The sequence below is a fragment of the Notolepis coatsorum genome (genome assembly GCF_963971535.1).
Source record: "Notolepis coatsorum genome assembly, chromosome: 13".
NCBI classification, from domain to species: Eukaryota; Metazoa; Chordata; class Actinopteri; order Aulopiformes; family Paralepididae; genus Notolepis; species Notolepis coatsorum.
In genome coordinates, this window is record NC_140177.1 from 59841560 (window position 1) to 59860336 (window position 18777).

The 18777-nt window shown below is 41.8% G+C and overlaps 1 protein-coding gene across 2 annotated transcripts in view; it reads right to left on the bottom strand.

Annotated features, from left to right (window-relative positions):
- LOC311238645 (5'-AMP-activated protein kinase subunit gamma-1-like) overlaps window positions 1-16254 on the bottom strand; it is a 41515-nt gene extending 25261 nt beyond the window's left edge. The window contains exons 1-3 of one of the 2 annotated variants that reach the window (XM_084326777.1): window positions 16065-16254; window positions 14272-14346; window positions 11491-11752 (exon numbers count right to left, since the gene is read on the bottom strand). In XM_084326777.1, coding sequence (XP_084182903.1) covers window positions 11491-11752; window positions 14272-14346; window positions 16065-16148 — 421 coding nt within the window. In that variant the 5' untranslated portion in view covers window positions 16149-16254. The remainder of the gene's footprint in view (window positions 1-11490; window positions 11753-14271; window positions 14347-16064) is intronic. The other variant, XM_084326778.1, reaches the window with a different exon arrangement.
- Between the last annotated feature and the right edge of the window lie 2523 nt (window positions 16255-18777).

Sequence of the window (18777 nt, forward strand, 5' to 3'; positions counted from 1 at the left end):
TAAGGCGTAAGTTGAAGGTCACGCGAATGTGTGTGCGGTTCAGTCTCCCGCTGACTGTGCTGTGCTGTGCGGGCAACACCACATACAGTGATTGCACAACACCACATACAGTGATTGCATGCCGTGGGTCTGAATCCTGGCTAGTGTTCCTCTGTTGAGTCTTTCCCTCTCTGTTCCATCACTCTATCAGGGACAAGCTAGGAATGCTGAGGGAGTGTCGACGGCTCCTTGACGCACTTTATACGTAATTAATAAATGAATACAAGCCACAAAAATAACTTTTCATTTCATGTGCTCCGACTGGCAGCGAGAGTCACGATGTCTATTTTGTAAAGTTGAATGTTTCAAGATAGAGCAGCTACTGAGCATCTACTGTATTCCACATGAACTGATGTGGGCCAGGAATAACGCTATTGGATTAACAGGCTATTAATGCAGAGCTCAGGCAACATGGCAATAAATTACTATGTATTTAGTCTATAGCTAAACTACTCCTGAAATCAAAACTAAACTGAAAGCAATGTTATTTGCTGGTGTCTTTCATACTGATGTACATTATGATACAAAACTGCAAGTTCTCTCTAAGATATTATATATATATAATTGATATATATATATATTGTGGCAGATATCATCCCCCATCCCATGGCTACGTGAAGGATGGGAGATACTACTGCCACAAGAGGAGAGGATAGGCAGCTGATTAGGACTGATAGAACACACCTGTGCACCATTAGATCACCCACATCCATTCCCACATGCACACATACCATAAAACACTAGGACAGATAGAGTTTAGTTGAGAGGAGGTGAGGTAGGAACGAAGTACTGAGAGAGAGAGATTGTTGTTGACAGAGTTTTGTGAGGTGAGAGGTAGTGAGAGGAGAGGTGAAGGCGAGAAGGTGTTCATTGTGTACTGGACCCTAGACTGGCTGAGAAACCCCCTTGTGTACCGACCCTGGACCGGAAGACAACTCCGAGTATTGAACAATCCTTTTTTTGTACGAGAGCCTGTTTTTGACCTTGGACTGTATATAACGACCATTCTAATTGCCCATCGGACTATATTCTGCCCCATTCAATAAATATTCTTTATTGATTGAAATTGCACTTGTGTAGACAGTTGAATTTGTTTTTTGTGAACCGTGACGAGTCTGAACACCACCAGGCTCGTCACAATATATATATATATTTTTTTACGATTTGTGGGGGGGATTGAAATCATGTTGCGATTCTTTTGACGGATATCGCATTTGCGATATGATATTAGAGGGAATAATATTTATTTATAATAATAAAAAAATATGTAATGACTTGTATTCGGTTTCATCGAAGAAAGTATTTAAATTATCATGATACGATTATTGTCGGGGTCTGTACCAGACTAAAATGTTTCCTGAAGTCTGTGGAGTAAGGACATGGCTTCTCTAGGGCACAGTACTCAGAATGGTATTTTGACACATATTTTGCCTTCATCTAATATTCCACTCGTACGATTTGGATATTCCACATAAGCCATATTGTGATTTCAATAATTCATTAATTAATTGGGCAGCCCTAAGCCTAACCAAGAGGCGAGCACCTGAACTACATTAAACCAGTTTAATCACCTTGTATATTACTATTGCACTTTACGGTCACATTTGCATTCTGGTTGGATGGCAAACTTATTTTTGTTGTACTGTACTTGTGCTATACGATGACAATCAATTTGAATGTAATCTCACTGTAGAGTAGATATCAGTGAGCCTTGGTTGGCTTGTACTCACAGGAGCGTGACCCCATTGACTTTGCATTAGTTTGTGGCGGCTAACTGTCCGGCACTAGTGTGAGAAACAAGAGGGATTGTGCTGAGAAAAAAACTGGTATTTCACCAAAAACAATGCAGATTTATTTTGCACATAATCTCACATACACACACATCCAATTTCTTTTTTGGACACATACATTTAGTTTGAGTTATTGAGAGTAAATGAGTTTGAATATGGCCACCGTTGATGTCATCGGGGACATTGCATCTTTGTGTTAATTACAGCTCAATGAAAAGTAGAAGTCCCTCCCTATATAAGGCATTGCTATTTTCTCCATCTCCATCATTTCATGGTACTGTAATTAACACAAGGATCACTGGTGGCGATATATGCAAACTAATTGACTCTCAATAACTGTCAAACTAAATGAATGTGTGCAAAATAATAAAAAAAAATCTGCAGTTTTTTGGTGAAGTACTCCTTTAAGTAAGAAATAGGCTAGGGGTCCAAGAAAACTATCCCTTTAAACATATCTGAATGAATATCTATGGTAGTAGCCCAGTCCGATTACTCCAGCCAATTGATCATCTATTTCATCTGCAGGGGATGTCCTCGAAAAGCACAGTAGCATGGAACTAGAGAGGTTCATACCATAATATAGGAAGACTGCACTACATATAGAAAGTCACATGGGTTTAGTTCAGAACTATGCATAATAATAATAATAATAATAATAATAATAATAATAATAATAATAATAATAATAATAATAATAATAATAATAATGTGAGAAGCACAGGGAACACTACCAGGCGGACATGGTGGCTCGGACTGACGCCTCCCTCCGACTCCTTCTTGCTCCTTCCGTTTCTTACTCCTCCTCAGGCTGCCGAACCTCTTCATGGAGCGCAGCTGGTGGTGGTGGGTTCAGAGGCAAATCTGACCATGACCGTCCGGGTCACAAGAGGAGCACGGCTGGTGGCCCGAGAACAAGTCCCGAGTGAGAGTCACTCCATCCGAGTCATGTTTAAATAATGAGCCAAAAAGACACCGGAGTTGAGAGCAGCGATTAAGTGGAAAGGTATATATCCTCACAGGGTTAGTAGACGACCAGACTGTGATTGGACTTTAGCAGAGTCACCGGTTTAGGTTTTAGGCTTGATATGGTCCTCTCTCTCTCTCTCTCTCTCCCGTGCGGATGAAGAAGTTGGTCCTCTTCAGTCGATGAGCGATGAAGATAGCTTACAGTATTCTTCTGACTTCATGTAAACCTTTGGGGGGCGTCTATTCCACAAAGTTGCTCCCTCGTTCAGATTACAGTATTCCTTCGACACAAGTGTGTCACTGATGTAGGCTAAGTTTGCTTATCCAGGGTGCTCCAGAGTCCAGGGAAAACACAGCCAGCAGGGCAGTGTAGGATGTCTATGGCAGCTCATACATTACATAGGGGGAGCATGGAAGCTGGAAATTCCACACGTCCTCTCTGTGAAAAGGTCCCTCTCACCAGAGATGCAAATAACACACAGGACCCCGGCTTCTCGTCCCCGGTCAGAGCATTGCTCTCGCAGCGGTGGCGTCAGTGCTGTAAATTGTCAGGTGCCGTTGTGGGCGGCGTCTCTTTAATATAGCACGCGTGTCAGCAGCCTGTAAAAGGAGGCCATGAAGGAAGGATACACCACCGATTGGCTCAGCCTCCACACCCGCCCGCCCGCCCGTGCGATGCCCCCCCCCCCCCCGCCGGCAGCACCCTTCCCCTCCTCTGACAGTAAGATCAGCACGGGAACATCTGTCTCACTCAGTCTTCACACCCAGTCACACATATTCAGGGTCACACAAACTAAATGTTTCCCGAGATCAAATCTCCTAAACCGCGAATCCCTCTGTACGGACGATGGAACGCGGGGGGTGAGGGATTACAAATGTAAACAGGGTTGTGGTGCTATGAGGCCTTTAACACAGTGTATGTATACACATTGGGTTTCTACAGTGGGTGGTCTGTAACTTAGGGAGCCTGACCTTTTAGAGACTGCTGAGAGCAGACCACTTCAGCACACAGCGGGGAGGGGAGCCGTCAGCTGATCAGATATCTTCCATTTCCACCCCTTGCCTTAGCAGATGGCCCAGGCCAGTCAGTATTTCCAGTTCACACCATTGACTGCCCCACCAACCCAGATACACACACACTACACAACCAGTCTATAGGCTACTGCCAAAACAACCCAATGTGTCACTTTATGATTATTGTAACTGAGGGGTACAATTCCCTGACTGTATTAAATAAGTATGGTATCATTAAACCACTACTGTCTTATGTACATTACTACTGGCCATACAGTACACAGGTATATGATATGAACACCTCCACAATGACACGGTTCCACAACAAATCTTGGTTAGAGTAATATTTATTATTATAGCAACGGTAGGTTACAGAATGATAACTATGAATTGCGCTTGTAAGGCGAAGAATGTGCGTGAGTAAGTCAAGAGCGTAAGTCCATTAGAATAGTACGCAGGAGATAATAAATACCACCTGTATCAATAGGAATTATATCTATGGTACACTAGTAGGGCAGCGGGAGATACAAGTAGGGTTCCCACCGGTTGTAGGCCAGCAGGGGGAGGAAATGTTCGAATGCAAAGTCTGGATTAACGGGGAATCAATAAACTCCAGCTACGGGAGACGGTACATTACTCCCTTGATCGGCAGACGAAAGCAGCAGCTGTAATCCAAGTATGCGTGCAGCATAGGTGAAAGCCGGCCAGCCTCTCCTAGAGACGGGCTCGAGTGATGTTCCTCACGGGTAAATCCCACACAGTAGTGGGTGTAGACGATTCTCCTCCGCTCCAACAGCCACAAGACCAAAGCAATAATCCAGCTGGAAAGGGCTCTGCATTCACCGGTGTAGATTCTCCGGTGCGCGGTACTTCACATTAACTAGGTCGAACTTGACGTTATTCCACTAAGCTCTGACACTTTTACTGTCCTATTCGCACGCAGTTATAAGTGCTCTATCTAGATGCAAGGTTGCTCACTTCACTTGGTCGTTGACTCGTGATGAAGGCTTTAACGTTTGAGGGTAACGCGTTTCTAGGTTAACTTGACTTTAGGCTAAGTGCTGCTGTATCCACCTGCGACGTATTTATACGTACGGCGAATAATCTAGTACCAGCCTTATTCCTGTCTCGTATTCTTGCGCAGAACCGGGCATGTCCAGGCAAGCCTTGGTGGTGACTTTGAACTAGACCTTGGGGGTATGGCCGTGGCGCCTAAGGGACCGCTGTCCAATAGGAGAACGAAATATTATGGTCTGTACTAGGTTAAAGGGATATTCTGTGTATATGTACAAAGAATACACAAGGGATATCAGACGATATACAAATATTATGCAATATATATCAATCAATAAATATATATATTCGGTTTAATCTGATCCTTCGTAACAATTATGATGAACATGATAACTGACTTGAGGTTAATCACCTCGGATATACAATACATACAAATGATGTGATCATTTCACATAGATATCTAGTGTTATTGGCACAAAGTCAAAAGGTTTCTCTAGAAAATGACTAAGCAGTCTGGGTTCACCAACAGTGGATCTGGAGTTGTTTAGTAAGAAAAACAGGTATAGCCTACATGTTCTATATCCAGTCTCCCTCTCTCCTCCTCACAAATGATTCCCTTATAAGGACCATGCTCTACAAATTAGGGATGTCAAGACTGCCCAGTTCCTTTATTTACTGACAACATACAATAGCAACAGTGGAGAGAGAGAGAGAGAGAGAGAGAGAGAGAGAGAGGGAGAGACTGAGAAAGAGAGATAGGAGGGAAAGAAAGAGACACTGCATGGCTGTGCGAGGAGCCTAGTAAGAGTCTGGTAATTTCCAGATAAGGCCATGAAAGAGCGTTGGACGTCTACATGATGTCTGCAGCAGTGAGAGACTGACGATGTCCAGACGAGGGGGAAGATGCATGTTTAGAATAGCAGTAAAAGGATCATATATTTGTATAGGCATCAGAACAAACTGATTCACAGACACTTCATACTAAATATACATTTTCAATTAAAAACAAATTTAATAACAAAGGTAATTGAATTGAGCACCTCAGACGAAGAACCATGAGGATATCTGCAGGCTTCAACCAGTTAAATGCAAGAGTTTTTAAGACCTATTTAATACCACTTAGAGCTAGATTTAATACCAATTTCACGACCATACTAGCAAGAGTTGACCGTCTCTCCTGGCACATTGTTGTTCTTAGCCAGTTTCGGATGCGCCTCTTTGCTGAGAAAGACCGTTCACAAGTTGCGGTGCCGACAGCAATGAAGGTAACGTTTTTCGTTACAGTAGCTCTAAAAAGTTTCCACGATTTGATGAACTCTTGACTCTCATCATGCCCTCGTAGAGCAAGCCCTTGTTGCCAAGATAAAGCAACATACAATAGCCTCAGGTGATCCATGCCCAGGGGCAGCCCGGGCATGGGCTCGCTGTGGCTGTCTGCAGGTGTGCCGTGCGGTAGCTGGTGCTGTCAGCATCTAAATTACTTTGTTTATATGTTGCCTTGGAAAAAGACGTATATCCATTTCGCTTTTTGAAATTGTACTCAAAATAGAGTGCTGGTGTTCGCTACAAAGCGCTTGGCAGGCAGAGATTCGGAATGCAGATTGATTATGCTTTGCTGTGGGATCAGGATGTGATTGGCTACATTATTTAACCTGAGCCTACCCATAATCACCAGATTATCACCAGGGGGCTGCAGCAAAAACACACACACACACACACACACGCACACACACACACACACACAAAATAGTAGCCTATATAATGCTGCGCACATATATTATATATCATTTTCAAAATTCCCAGCATAACATTTGGGTAGGCTTAGCCTACCCTAGCCTTCATTATCCGCCGCATATGCCCTGGCCATATAACTCCGTTTTAAGTTTCCAGAGGAAAACATTTCCCAGACTTTATTATCTGAAGATGGTACGTTAGAGTGTTGTGTTCATTTATAGTTAAAGACAGCAGAGGTTGAGTATTTTTTTTGATAGCATAGATCATATACACACAATCCCAAGTGATTCACTTTATCTGTACAAATACATGAGCCATACACATCTTTATCTTTCTTTTATATACGTTATATGGTTCTTCAGTGCAAGAGTTAAATGATTTAGAGGTCATTTGAATGACATAAATGAATGACAGTTTAAATAAAATATCATCTTGTTTTCATGTGATGTTTGCTGCTCTTTGTTATTAGAATATAATCAACACTAGTTTGGTGGGAGATTTCAGCTAAAGCAAAAGATGACCAGGCTATTAGCACACCCTTGTGGCAACAGTAGGACACATACAAAAACAACTTCTCTGGGTTCTGATACTGCCAATGAAAAACTGGTGGAGACCATACCATAATATATTCTTTCAGGAATTCTCAAGTTCCATTACCCATGGATTTGGATAGCCTACTATTGAATTAATTCAGTGAGCCAGAGGTGAGGAATCCAGTTATGTCTAAAAGGTTATGCAATCCTGAGCAGTCTGGTGAAGTAGAGCGTAAGGGTACATGTGTTTTGGTTATGTTTCAGCATGATTACTACCAATATGAATGTCCAGAGGAAACGGCCCCAGCATGGCTATTCCACCCCTCTGTTGGAAGCAGAGAAGAATGGAGATGTATGAGCCAGGGAGTATGACTCACCTATTTGGTGTTTGAACCTGTTTCCCTGAGCAGTGTTTCCAAACAGCCTGGTTTTCATTATGTAATAATCATCCCAAGTATGTAGAAACGTTGAGAGATGAAATCAAATCCTATTAATTCCTTTTGCAATTCAGCGCATAAACCCTGTATTCCCACGAAACACCTTCTTGATAGCCGGGCCTCCAGTGTCTCCTATTTCCTCTCGCCATCGTGCATATTATCATTATTGCTTTTTGTTGGTAAGAAAGGCTTTTCCTGTGACATTATGGAGAATGTACTACTCCAAGACTCCTGCCTTTGAGAGCCAAACTCAGTAACTCAATCTGACAAACTGGCTCTCCAGTGCACTGCTCAAAGCCAGAGACCACGCGCTAAACAAACTACTCTTTGTTTACGCCAATGTCACTTTTTCCTTTTCCTAGAGGAAGTTGTTAACACTAATAAGAAGGCAAATGAGTAAGAAGGAATATCCGTCCGCAGTCCAGTAATAATAACCCATGTCTCATCATAATAAGTCTCATGATTGTTGGCTAGGAGCAATTTAGGATATAACAGTATGAAGCAGTGCATAGCCTACCAGGTCTCTACTTCCCTGTCAGGACAGTACAACACTACTCCACCTCAGATAACTCTACTTCCCCGTCAGGACGGTATAATACTACTCCACCTCCACTACAGCCGACCAGTGGGAGGCATAGTCTAGCAACGTTCAAGATAGGGGAGGGGAGAATTGAAGGGAAAAATAATTGGCGATACGAAATTGGGATGAGAGAAAAATAGAATATAAGGAGAAAAAGTGGACCAAAAAAAAAATACTACTCCACCTCATAAAACACAATTCTGGCACACCGACTCTGTATCTGGGATATAATCCACATCAATGTGGAACACCCTACCCACAGCTATAAAAGGAATGTGAATCACTACCCACCTTCAAAACCGCTCTCAAAGAGCACCTATGGGAGGCTGCAATTCAAAACTGGCCCCTGTAAATGTCCAAACCCAACCCGCTCCAATGTACAGCCCCCCCCCCCCCCCCCCCCCCCCAATGTACAGTTTCTTCCCCCTCAAATGCATATACTCTCTTTTTAGAAACTCTGTCTCTTAATCAGGGTCTATGTGACAGGCGTTGTACTCTTAAACAGTATAATCTGTAGATCTGGTATGTCATAAATGTCTGGATGTAACAGTACTGTCTATCTGTATGTCATGTATGTTATACAGTATACTGTATGTTATGAAATAAAAATGGGGGACCCTGATGTAAACAAGACGAAAGTCTTTCTCTGGTCTGCATCCCCTTAACACTTTGACGACCGATGGGCTTAGTCTAATTAGTGGCTAGAGGACCAGGGAATGTAAACAAACATGTGGGTTTTGTAACAGCTATATCTATACTTTATAGTGTTGCTATCTGTCCATTCTCATTGTCAATTGAGTGCATAAACCGTCCCTTCAAAATGGCTTAAAGAAAAAAAAATCCATCGGTAGGTTCTCATTTTATAGCGCCGTGAATATAAGCTTTATCGCAGATTTCGTCTCATATATTTTCTGGGAAGCTAGTTATGGAGCTAAAGGCTACTAACGTTATATTCGACGGCATTTCCGTTTTATATATGCTAATGAAATAACACAAACTGCTTATGATCCGGACTATCCCAGAGCATCTATGGATGAAAGGGGGGCGGCGGGGGACGTCAATTAGTATTATTGATTACCAGGGGAGGAAATTAGGCCACTTTACTCGCCAAATGCGAGTATTTTTTACGTTTGGCGAGTGATTCATGAAGACCACTCGCCAGTCTGGCGAGTTGACAGTGCCACGAGAGCACTGCACAAGACCCGCGGACATATATAATGTTTAATAAAAGTTCCCGCAGTACTGGCCAACCCGCGGACATATATAATGTTTAATAAAAGTTCCCGCAGTACTGGCTAACCCGCGGACATATATAATGTTTAATAAAAGTTCCCGCAGTACTGGCCAACCCGCGGACATATATAATGTTTAATAAAAGTTCCTGCAGTACTGGCCAACCCGCGGACATATATAATGTTTAATAAAAGTTCCCGCAGTACTGGCCAACCCGCGGACATATATAATGTTTAATAAAAGTTCCTGCAGTACTGGCCAACCCGCGGAAATATAGAATGTTGAATAAAAGTCCCGTGGTACTGGCCATCAGTCAAGGAAGCACTCGCAAACAGATAACGTTAAACACAGAAGATGGAAAACAGACAGACTGAGCAACGGGGAACTGCATCCAACCCTAGTACAACTCTCGAGTCCAAGGCAAGGACACATTTAAATTACAGAGGTGTATGTTAGTCTATTGCGCACCGGACTACGACGTAAGGTTAGACATTTTATTTCATGCTCAAAAGCCCCTGGCTTGCACATCGCAGTCACGAAAGGGGCTAGATCAACCAGTGCACAACAGCAGACCAACCCAACTGACGTTACCGCAACACTCGACGGTACTTCACAGCACTGTCGTAAGGCCACCGTGCCGTCTTAAAGGCACAGTGAACACTCGGATGCATACACAACATTGACGTGGCTTGACAACCGAGGTTCAAAGTTAACTTGATTGACTGATTGAAAACTTTATTAACAGATTGCAGAATGGGTACAATACAGTACGGCTCAATACACACAATTGTTAAGGGGATGCAGACCAGAGAAAGACTTTCGTCTTGTTTACATCAGGGTCCCCCATTTTCAATTCATCATAACATATGACATACACGACATACAGATAGACAGTACTGCTACATCTATACATTTCACATCTATCTATCTATACACTTCACAACATACTTCGGTTTTTTTCTTTCACTGCCCAACCCAGTCCAACCCAGCATCTTTCACTGCCCAGTTCAGCCCAACCCAGTCCAGAATAGATCACTCTTTCATGTTAATATGTGTTATGCTAATATTGTGAAGAGTAGAGACTGTTATTAATGTTTTATGCTAATAAATATTTTAAAGAGTAGAGACACGGTGTGATTATTACTATGATTGAAAATCAATTTAGACGAAGACATACAAAGAAGTAATTATCACAATTAGCGATTTTTTTTGGCTGGTAAAAAATCAGTTTGTCTGGTAAAAAAAATCAGATACTCGCCAGTTGGCTGGTAAGCCAAAAAGTTAGTTTCCTCCCCTGTTGATTACCAATACAGTGTCTGTGTAAGTAGCCACATTCACAGATCGACTGCTTGCGTTGCACAGCAAACTCCAATCCGGCTGTAAATTAGGTGATAAAGGTCTTACCGTCAGCCTGTGTGATACCCGGCAGCATTTCCCCGTTATCGATCGGCATCTGGTAGATCGATATGTCCATTGGTTGATGATAAATCCCCTTATTCCATGGTGAAATCTCCGCTTCGAAACGTGATACACGGTGCATGCTGTTGGTTTGGGATCAGGGTAATATGATCCTCCACTGAAAGGTAAAGAAAAAATTCCATTCGCCCACAATGATACTACAGTGGAGCGATGGCGCCCCTAAGAGGATCTGGCCGGTATTGCATGTTGCCGATTCCACAGAAGAGGGTAGATCTGCAGAGTCGATCGGGGATCTTGATCTGGTTATTAATATGGAATAAAACAATAACAACTTGCCACGGCTATGTACGTGCCTCTGGTCCACAACGCATGGCACCGAGAGCCGTATATATACGTGGCTGGTCCCCATTGTGTTAACAATTGTGTGTATTGAGCCATACTGTACCCATTCTGCAATCTGTTAATAAAGTTTTCAATCAATCAACCAACCAGGCTGACTTCACATGAGTTCCTGTATAGCTTGAGCATGTATACACTACAGGAAACCAAAGTGAACTCTAAGAAACACTCTATATCACTCATCTATTGTGATCGACCTCCATTAAAATTGGGTTTCGTTTTTGGTAACACCAGACCATTCACATTGTTCAGAATTCACATCCTATCAAAGGCTGGCATCCGTTGTGGACGGGTATCCTGCTAGCCTTTTAGCATGTGTAATCAGGGCTTACCTTTCCTGGCTCTGGAGAAGAGCTTGATGCTAGCAGGCGCAGAGCCGGATGATGAGCGGAAGATACCACTGAAGCTTAGGCGACGGGGGGACTTGGGTGGAGAGTTCTGGTGGGAGGGGTAGGGGAAGATCGTTTTGGGTGAGCCCGGGCTGGTCTTGGACTGCACGGGTGCTGACATGGGACAAGAGGGCAGGCTGGTGCTGGCAGGGCCTCTCACACACAGTCCTGTGGCGGGGCTGGCTGAACGGACACTGCACTCTCCCTGGCCGGGAAGAAAGAAGCAGTTTCAGTTCCATGCAGCCAATCCAGTAAACACATTGTTTATGTACAAAGTGTTCCTAATAGGGTGGATACAGGGGTCGAATATCCAATACAATACCCCCAAAACAACCGATGACCACGTTGATTCAGCCAATAAATATAGAGAAGAGATTTAAAAGTAAAACGACTTGATTGCACTTTCTCTTGGTGCCTCGCTGTTCCAAGTCGCCTCTCCCTTTTCCCTTCTTCCATCCAGGTATGAAACCATGTTTAGTCAACCAAGCCTTATCATATTACTTTATGGTGCATAAGAAGAACCACACAAATAACTGAACTACTGCTTTAAGGGTACGCGAAGATACAGCCTGAATGGACAGGGTGGTTGGTATATAGGACATAGGCAAGATTTCTTTATTGCTGAGGCCTCTCCGACACGTACAGTAGCAGCAGCATGTCATCCAGTGTGACCCTGTAGAATGGACTAACAACACTGAACATGGTATGGAGACTACCACCAGCACTCACTTCCTACACGGGAAGTGATGAGCAGCCTACACACAAGAGAGAAAGAGGCAGGCTGGCTGGTCAGAGAATGAATCATTCAGCGCCTCTCTTCAGTAAAGCATATACAATATCTTTCATTCATTCCGACTGGGGCACAGTGTTTACAGGTTCATGTTCACATGGTCAATATGATGTAAACACACTGTGAAATCCCCCTCTTTCCTGCATGCAGCTACCAAAACAAAGCCAGGGTGACGGCAGCCAATCTAGCTAGAGACAGAGTAGCCACCCACCACTGCCTGGTGCCTGCTGGGGATGTGCCCACAGTAAATCTTTTATCTATGTGAAGGCACTGGTCGAGTCCAGGATTATATTATCCAGTTGTTGATACACTGCATACAAAAGCGGTGTTTACACAAAACAGTCAAATGTAACAGGAGTGTTTTGATAACATAATTTGTAGATATAATAGACTGTATAATAGCCACACTGTCTGAGCAATCCTGATGATAAGCTGTGCGATGACATGGCGTGCAAAGAGAACTATTACAGTTTTATAGATAATGAGTAGCTGAGGGGGTAAATAGTCTAACCTATATCTCTAAACACCCCAAGACAAAATAGAAACATGTGTTTTTGTCTAGTATCCTCGGCAAAACGGTTCAGGACAGTATTTGCTTAAGGCTGGCCTACCACCACATACAGTACACAGTTTCTTTTGAGCCAATCCAGTGACAAAACTGTGGGAGAGACAGAACACACCCATCTACACTGTTTGCCAACAAACTCTCTCTCTCCTCCCTCCCTCCTTCTCTCTCTGTCTCTCATTGTGCAAGAGCATGTTATGGCAAGCAAACCAGCTCTCTTGAAAAGTATTATCTGATATCTATCAGCTCCTTCACATCACATGGCAATACATGTGTCTCTATACACCTTTCACAATAAAAAAAAAATATATGACAATGGTGAAATTGATGTTTGATGATGACAATTTAGAAAAATTGCAAATGATTTGTATGCTTGTCACTTAGCTGTGCTCAGCAATTGATAATGAACTAAATTTATTTTTTATTCTAGCAAAATTGCAATTGTACATACCATATGATAGCCTACATACTGACACCTGCACTAATTATCTGTACATTCTAATGAACCGTATATCTGTTCATACCCAGTACATACTGCACTAGTTTGTATTGTAGTTATTGTGTCTATAGTTACCTGTGCATCATGTACATAATCAGCCCATTTGCACAGTTCAGACCAGAGGACATTGCTGCTGCACACCCTGTGTATATTGTCACATCTGTATCATCATACTGTATGTTCAGTTCACACTTATTCTTATTTATATAACTGTATATTATTGTATATAGTACTCTTTACCTTTAATTCTTAAGCTTAGCATTGTATTTTATTCTTATTACTTTATCATGTCTATTTTATTATTTGTATTTTTGCACAATCAAGGCGTGCATGGCCACCTTCATTTCACTACATGTCTTGTGTATGTATGTGACAAATCTCTCTCTCTATATATATATATATAATATGTTGTCTATACCAGTCATCTTGCAATTTCCTAATTTCCCTGAGGGGATTAATAATGTATCTATATCTATCTATCTATCTATCTATCTATTAGATCATCTCTGACAGTGTATAGAGACAAGAAAGACTAAGAGACCCTTTTATATGGATCAATATGATCCCAACATGTCTGGACCGAGAGGGGCGAGTGTTACTGTAAGCCATCAAGTCGGGTCAGTCTCAAAGGCCAGATAGATGACATCTCATGACTAGTATCTCACTGTCTGAAATCCAACAACACGATACAAAATCTGCCAAAAACTAACAGATAAAGTCAAAATGGTCTAACAAAATAAAGATTTTTTTTATATCAGTAAAAATACCATAACTCAAGATTCTCAAGTGAGAAAATGAACCGATGACATGCACAAAATAAAATTACTAAAAACATTCTATTGCATACATAATTTAAATGAGATGCTTTACCTTCTGAATGCCATCTTTGGTTGAGCTACTGGTCCCAGCATCCACTTGTTGTGGGGAAGCAAATGCGACGAAGTCCTGCACATAACAGACCCTGTTGTCAGTGACAGGCAGCCTGGTGCTAATGGTAATAATGAGCCAACATCCAGGAAACGCAAAGCACTGCATGTTATGACAGGTAGCTTTCTCTTCAGGGCAGTGTGACGAAAGCCTTGCTCTCAGCCAATTGCATGACAGAAGAGAGAAAGAAAGAAAAAAAAGCAGCCTATTCTAAACCTATACGAAACGATGCCACCAGTAATGTAGCCCTTGGGGCGGGGAAGAGTGGAAATCTGTTCAAAACTTGTTGTTGGTTTTGCACCAAAAGAAGAGAAACATGTTTAGCTGCTACTGAAGCCTGAACAGACTGATGACAGACACTTGACCTGCTCCACCTTCCTTTCTCATGCCCGAGTATTCTGTTGTTAGGCATTTCACTCAGACAGATGAGATGAGGTGGCATTTAGCAATCTGGTGGTATAATGAGGCAAGGCAATATAACCAAACCCTTCAGACAAAGTGGTGAAGTCAATCCAAATCACTTGGAGTATGAATGCGATATATAGGCCATCACCAGAAATGACAACCTTTTACTCTGAATGTAAAACACTCAAACGTATAATCTTCAAATAATAAAAGTTTGAAAACATAAAAACGTGAGTTGTTTGTGTCTGGTATTCAATTATACACAGATATAATTGCATGCACATGCAAATATGTAGGCCTTGTGTGGATCATTTCCAGCCATCCATGCGCTACTCCAAGTGGGAATGCATGCAATAGCAGGATCTGGATGTCATCCAAAAACAGATTAGACCTATGTCTATGAGCTGAAGCAACATGACTGTAATCTGCACTCACTAGACAAAATCAATGAATTGTCATTGAAATAGCTTTTGACCTTGAAAGCCACAAGATAGTTCAGCGAGTTCATATTTTGTGTCATATATTCTCTGAAGGATGAATATGCACATGTAAAATGATTATTTGAGCAGGGAGAGAGCCTTGTTGAGGGAGGCCAGACTAATTAAATTAAATGAAATCAAGTAAATGAAGGCCCTCTGTTCTGGTTGCCATTAGTAACAGTGCCCATAATGATCATGACTCACTGGTTTGGAGTTGTAGTTTCTCCCAGATGTCTCCTTAATAAGTATCCTATTTTTTCAAACGCCTGTACAGGATTACATTTCTACAGTGTGCCATTAGCCAAACCCCGTTTCCATTGAGACTTTACTCTTATGTTTCACATATTCCACATTCGGGAATGAAACAGAACAGTCCTACAAATTATTTCCAGTGAACAATTACTTGAAGTACCCTATTACTAAACACATCAGCCATGTCTTGCTGAGTCCAAGACATTTCGGAGTCCAATTATTTTCTCAAGTTGGGTAGCTGTATTTGATCACATATTGATCACTGTTGTGACATTGTGTTGTATGTGCAACTACAATACTATACTTAGCAAATGCATTGCTTTTGTATTTCTGACAGAAAACATTTTCAATAAGATAAAAACAATAACCTCATAATCATTAGGAATATGCGAATCAATGCAATGTCATGGAAATTACATAAATAAATGAAATTACCAATTAAGTTCCTAATTAGAATGAAAGCGGTCAATCGTGCCCATGGATGCATGCTGACGCGTGCATGATGTGAGGGACGATGCTGTGCCAACATCTAACAATATGTGTCAACCAAAACAGAAGGCACGCGCCTATAGCTGAATGTCAAATACTTCATCAACTCACTGGCATGTTTATCCGCAGACTTCTCCTTTTCTTCGGCGTTTTCTTTGAGCTGTCCTTATTGGACTCCATCACGGTACTTCCCATGTTCTTCCTTTATAGTCTCATCAAAGCAGCAAAGACGTGCTTTCACGAAGTGCAGCTACTGTGTCTGTGTGCCATCATGAGTGTTAAATTATTTCTCTCCAGTTCTGCTGCCTCTGCGCCTCTGAGAAGCTGCTTCATCCACCAGGAAGTGGGTTTGGCTCAGGCTGAAGCGAACACCCACCGCACCACACTACGCAGCATTACCTACCAGTTTAATTCACTCACACGCACTGCTTCGCCAGCAGATGGCAGTGCGACACGCCTTTATCTTATTCCAGTCTTCCTTGTGTTTGTAGGACAAATAATTGGACATGGGTGACAGAGGATGAGAGCAAATGAACGAAAACATTATGTTATTCCCACTTACTAGGTAGATATAAAACAATATCACCCAATAGACCCTTTCAGAACTATTCTGTTGCTATTCCGTTGCTAAGGGAACCGTTTTGGCCACTGTTTTATTTCCTGGCTGTCAGCAACCGTATTATTAACAAACATTGCAACAGGAAATACAAAGGGGCCTATTTACAATGCGTATGTGTTGTCAAGTTAGGAAATGGAACAGAGCCAGCCCGTTTCATAATAATACATTGGACAACTGCAAACTAGTCCGGATTAGTTCCATTGCTAGGGTATATATTTTTTATTGACGATGAGACCCCCCACGGCCCCATTGCGAATTGTTTGACATTTTAAAGGAACAGTCCACCCAAAACCCACAATCTCACACATATACAGTACCAAACCAAAGCTGAATTTGGAGAAATGGAATTGAGTCAGCCCATTTCATAAGAATACTTTGGTCAACTGTAATCTAGTTTTTAATTGACGGTGAATTAGTGACATCCCCCACCATACAGTAAATGACAGTCACACAATATAGTCCTCTGGGTAGAGCTGGGTCTGTATTCATCAAGCATCTGAAGTGTCATAGTGAGGTGTAAATGTCATGTGACCGCGGTTCATGTGTCACATTTCATCAATGCTGACCACTAAAATGTAAGTTATTTAATTTAAAGTGAAACCATCCAAAACACCGTTATGTATTCCATCACAATAAACTGAATTGAACTGCAGCAACTATGTTTGGTCCATAGATGTCTCCAGTGAGCAGTTATATATATATATATATATATATTTTTTTTTAGATTAGATTAGATTCAAATGTATTGTCATTAGTACAGTACAATGAAAAATAGTTTGGCATCCAACCAGAGTGCAAATGTAACAGTAAAGTGCAATAGTAGTATACAATATACAATGTACACTGGAGAGCCTCACTCCAGGGAGATGATCTATATCTGCTGGATGGACCACCACACCCCCAGACCTTCAGTGTGTGTGGCACACTGGCACACACTGCATGCAGGCTCCAATCAGAACAAATTTCTTGGACATGGATTCAAATGAGTCTAGGGAATCAGCCTTGAGTTGACCCGTTTACTAATTTGTTGCATTTGCCCCATGAAAACAAACTTCCCAACTCACCTCTTCATGTTACTCAAGACATAGTATTGTATGCATATTATACTTGTTAATTTTAATGTTAATTTTTTAATCCTCTTTTTCTCCGCCTGATTTTCTGTGCTTTTTCCTCCCATCCCAATTTTTGTCGTTATGCCAATTCCCCCCCTCCCCTACCTGGTCGTTGTGCGCATGTGCCACCTACTGGTCGGTCTACCACATGCTTCCTCTGACACATGCGGAGACAGCCAGCGGCTCTCTTTTCACCCGACAGCGCGGACTCTCATTGGTGAAGTGTAACGCGTGGGAGGTCACGCTGCCTTCACCACTTCCTGTCTTTTGCTGTGCAGGCGCCCAGGCCTGACCTGTAGGAGTTGCTGTCCACAACGCCAGATTACCACCCATCAACTTCGCTCCCGCTAACTCAGCCAAACGAGTGCTGACACCTGTGCATGTTATACTCTAAGGAAATGTTCCTTCATAGTCCATATTAAACTATTTACCCCCCCATCGTGTACATGGACGATACAATCACACATGAAACATATTAAGATGTAAAATAGTTTATTTTTGTAAATGTTTCTAAATTCAATTCCACAAACTCCAAACCTCATATTACTCTGTACACTTCAAAAAGGCATTTTTCAAAAAACAAACAAAAAAACAAAAACATTTCAGACTACTTTACAGGACCAAGAAAAATGTATAGCACAAACACACTGGCAGGATGATGTAATATCATACAAGAGAAGAAAAATATCCAAGAAACAATTTTGTTACAACCATTCATTGAGAAAAATATATACAATTGAGTCTTCGGAAAGTTAAAAAAATACATGCCATATACATTACAAGTTCTAAGACTGTCTCCAAAAATGTTTACAGTCGACTTGAAATTGTGCACGCAAACCTCCTCCATTTCTAAGCATGTGAGTTATGTGAAGTGTCAGTATAAGAAACATACACTGATCAAGTAGAACGCCTTCTCTACTTAAAAAGGTAGCACCACCTACTGTTCCAAATAATTGTTTTCATACTAATCATGATTCTCTCTTTCAGTTACACATTAGTTTCATCTAACTTGCAAAATAATTAGATGTTTGCACCTACTGCCCCCCCCCCCCCCCCCCGCAAAAAAAGTAAAAACAATTAAAAACTGAAACAG